This window comes from Salvia miltiorrhiza, chromosome 6 (genome assembly GCF_028751815.1).
Source record: "Salvia miltiorrhiza cultivar Shanhuang (shh) chromosome 6, IMPLAD_Smil_shh, whole genome shotgun sequence".
NCBI lineage: Eukaryota > Viridiplantae > Streptophyta > Magnoliopsida > Lamiales > Lamiaceae > Salvia > Salvia miltiorrhiza.
In genome coordinates, this window is record NC_080392.1 from 26,634,029 (window position 1) to 26,637,883 (window position 3,855).

The window sequence follows — 3,855 nt, forward strand, 5'->3', positions numbered from 1 at the left end:
ATCTTTTTAAAGGATGGCAAGATTAGACTTAGATTCAAGAAAGCTTTTATATCTTATTATTTGTAGGCGTATGAACAGAATTAACATGTTGCGGCGAATTATACTTGTGATTACAACTCTCATAAAAAATCATTATCAAAAATATTATTTCAAGGTTGCACGTTCAGTGTGTGAGATAGATCGATCTCGTTACATTCACAGATTGATCTATGAGAGTGATACCACGTGTCATGAACAATTACGTATGGATAGATACACGTTTAGAAGGCTAGTTAACATGCTTCAAACGACTGGACGACTAAGAGCTACAAGGAACCTGACAGTTGATGAGCAAGTTGCTATTTTTCTATACATACTAGCACATCATCAAAAGAACCGTACAATGAAAACTAATTTCTTACGGTCAGGAGAAACAATTAGTAGGTATTTCAATAAGGTATTGAGTGCAGTTCTTAGGCTTCAAGGTCATTTACTAAAAGCTCCTATGCCTATAGCTGAGGATTCCACTGATGTCAAATGGAAATGGTTTAAGGTAATAAGTGAAACACTTTAATTTTTCTCTTATATAATTATAAAACATTCATTATATTGATTAGATATAAATTTGTAGAATTGCATAGGAGCTCTTGATGGTACTCACATTGAAGTAAAAGTATCTGAGGTTGACAAACCTAGATATCGAAATAGAAAAGGTCATACTTCTACAAATGTCTTAGGAGTACGTTCACAAGACATGCAATTTATTTATGTGCTTGCGGGTTGGGAAGGCTCAGCAGCTGATGGAAGGGTGCTTCGAGATGCTTTAAGTAGAAGAAATGGATTACCAATACAAGATGGTAAATTAGCTATCACTTTTAATGTTAATATTTAATATATATATCAATTATATACTTAATATATATATTTTTTAAAATAAGGTTATTACTATTTAGTCGATGCGGGCTACACAAATGGGAAAGGCTTTCTAGCACCTTTTAGAGGTCAAAGATATCATCTTACTGAATGGAGGTCTGGACGTCAACCAACAACTCCAGAAGAATATTTTAATATGAAGCACTCTTCGGCAAGAAATATCATTGAAAGGTGCTTTGGAATGCTAAAGATGCGTTGGGATATCATCAGAAATCCAAATTTTTATCCAATCAAGCAACAAGGCAGAATTATAATGGCATGTTGTCTTCTTCAGAATCACATTAGAGATCATATGCCAGTTGATCCTATTGAAACTCATTACAATGACAATCTTCAAAATGAAGATCAAGATGCTATTGAATTAGATGGGGAGCCAATCACTTCAGTTGAACCAACTCAAGAATGGACAGATTGGAGATATAACTTAGCTAGTCAAATGTTTAATCAATGGATGCAAAATAGACATGTTGCTTAATTGTAGTATTGCATCATTTTATTTGTTACATGTTTCAATTTTTTTTATTTTTATTTTTTGGTTTGGGAGGCTGATTATTAAAAGAATGAATGAATGGTACTGCAATTATTAGCTACGTGCAATTTTATTTTTTTCCTTCTTTTTCTAAAGATATATAATATGATTATGTACAAATTATGTTGGATTTTGATGGTTGTTACATTGTGATCTTGGGATTAATATGTGGTCTTGTTTTTTGTCTTCCCGTTAATTTTTGTAAAGTGAAGAAGAAGCAATACATATTTGTTGGTCTTACTATTTATGGTCAAAAGATAGTTTGATATGTTGATGGGGGTGGGGGTTTGTGGGGCCTTTTTCCTCTGTTCACCTTTAAAACAAATTAATAATGTTGTGGGGAGAGGTTTCTTCATTGTGGTTTTGGAGCTAGGCCAATTAAGACGAATTATAATTAGCAACTATGTAGTTTTTGGAATTGAACTGTATATTAATTGCTTCTTCATTTTTACTATTGACTTGATTACTTTCTTATAGTATTTCTATTATATTATTTCTTCATGTTTAACAGATAAAATATTTTTTAGATGGCTCATCGTGGAAAAGGAGCTAATCATGTATGGACTATCGAAGAAGACGCGAAGCTTGTAGAATCCATTGTTGAGTTGAAAAGAAGTGGAAATTGGGATGGTGAAAGTGGAAGTGGATTGAAAAAAGGGTATCAAAAAGAGCTAGAAAAAATATTGCAAGAAAAGTTACCTGGTCACTGTCTTAAAGAAAAACCACATATCGAATCTAGATGCAAGTTATTAAAAAAACAATATCATGCTATATATGATGTGCTTGCTAATGGAGAATTAAGTGGATTTGGTTGGGACGAGGATAGAAAGTGTGTTACTGCAAGTGCAGACGTGTGGGATGATTACTTGAAGGTAATTATTTTTATATTCACCTTTTAAATTTTATTTATTTACTACTTATTATGTGATTATACTTTTTGTAGAGCCATCCAGATTGCACTTTCATGAGAAACAAGCCTTTTCCTTATTATGATCAACTAGCACTTGTTTGGGGCAAAGATAGAGCTAATGGGATAAATGCTGAAGCGCCAATTGATGTGATTGAAGACTTAGAGAGAGATCAAAATATGGATGGAGCAGTTGAAGAATCTGATGACGACAGTGTTCGTATTATACCACCAAGAACCACATCTCGAGGTGAAGGAACTTCAAAAAAGTCCGAACGAAAGAGAAGAAGAAGTTCAGATGGTTTAATTGTAAGTTTAGAGCGTATGACGAATACATTGACTGCTCAGATGGATAAGTCTGATGATCAAACAGCCAAGTATATGGAAAGTTTTGTTGGAGTTGAACAAGAAAGGAAGGATAATCGGCGTAAGCTTAACGGGGAACTACAAAAAATTGAAGTTTTAACGAATTCACAGAGACAAAAGGCTGCAATGAAACTTGTTCGAGATCCAGATTTATTGGATTACTTTTTCACTCTTGATGATGATTCACAAAAAGAGATATTTCTAATAGAATTACTTGGATAGACTAGTTTTATATTATTTGTCACCTAGAATTCATTCTTTACTTAAGTCATTGACTACTTACATTTTGTTTTAATCTTTTTTTTTCATTTTTAATCAATTAAATGCAATTTATAGTTTTTTTTATTCATATACATGTTCTTAATTTAATAATATATGTAAAGTAAATATGGGGGAGGCGATGGCCAGAAGAATTTGTTTGTTGCTTCATTTTTCTGCAACTACTTTGCAAGTATATCGTTTGGAATTGGACCTTTGGTGATGAAATTCGTGATTCAATATATTTCAAGTTTATTTTTAGTTAAATGAAAAAATAAGAAGAATTTAGAACTTGGATTTAGCATAGCAGAAGTGTTTACTGGTAATTACACATTGTACTGATAACGCAAAGATTCAGCATTTTTTTCGTGTCAACGAAAAAAAATAAAATTATGAAATATGTCGCATGTATCTCAATAATTAAGAATATTGTTGATATTGGAAAAGTGATATGAGATATTTTTAATGTCTGTTAATAGTAATTTAATTATTACTTTTTGTAGTTGGTAAATTTGAATCAAATATAAAATTCAGAATCCCTGGCAGTTTCTTTGTACTTTCCAAACATAGGATAAGTAAAATATCAGGAATCATATTTCCAGGAATCACATTCCCAGGAATCACATTCCCTAACAACATTACTTTCCTGCCAAACAAACAGGCCCTAAGAGTCAGGTTTTGCCGAAATCTCAAAGAAATTAAGGATAAAGAAATCAGTAATTTTGCATTGTGTAGTTGTGGTGGAAATGGATAAAAACAACATCTTTGAGATTCTTGTTGTCTCCTAAATTCATGGTCTACGTGAACTAAGAGAGATTTTTATTTTATCATTCTGTAATTTTACATTTATTTTATTTAATAATTTATTATTTCATTTAATATT

General features: G+C 31.8%; 2 protein-coding genes across 2 annotated transcripts; both read left to right on the forward strand.

The window, feature by feature from the left end:
- The first annotated feature begins 244 nt into the window (after positions 1-244).
- LOC130990693 (uncharacterized) lies at positions 245-1,387 on the forward strand. The gene is made up of 3 exons (XM_057914919.1): positions 245-532; positions 611-661; positions 1,187-1,387. Exons 1-3 carry the CDS (start codon positions 245-247, stop codon positions 1,385-1,387), a joined length of 540 nt encoding a protein of 179 aa, XP_057770902.1.
- Positions 1,388-1,968: 581 nt separating this feature from the next.
- Positions 1,969-3,072, forward strand: LOC130990694 (uncharacterized protein At2g29880-like). Its single transcript, XM_057914920.1, has 2 exons — positions 1,969-2,313; positions 2,385-3,072. The coding sequence occupies exons 1-2, from the start codon at positions 1,969-1,971 to the stop codon at positions 2,934-2,936; spliced, it is 897 nt and encodes a 298-aa protein (XP_057770903.1). The 3' UTR covers positions 2,937-3,072.
- The last annotated feature ends 783 nt before the right edge of the window (positions 3,073-3,855 follow it).

Coding starts and splice junctions, on each gene's coding strand:
- LOC130990693 (XM_057914919.1), top strand. CDS start 245: ATGGATAGATACACGTTTAGAAGGCTAGTTAACATGCTTCAAACGACT. Junction 533..610: donor TCAAATGGAAATGGTTTAAG/GTAATAAGTGAA, acceptor ATAAATTTGTAG/AATTGCATAGGAGCTCTTGA. Junction 662..1,186: donor TTGAAGTAAAAGTATCTGAG/GTTGACAAACCT, acceptor TGTCTTCTTCAG/AATCACATTAGAGATCATAT.
- LOC130990694 (XM_057914920.1), top strand. CDS start 1,969: ATGGCTCATCGTGGAAAAGGAGCTAATCATGTATGGACTATCGAAGAA. Junction 2,314..2,384: donor TGTGGGATGATTACTTGAAG/GTAATTATTTTT, acceptor TACTTTTTGTAG/AGCCATCCAGATTGCACTTT.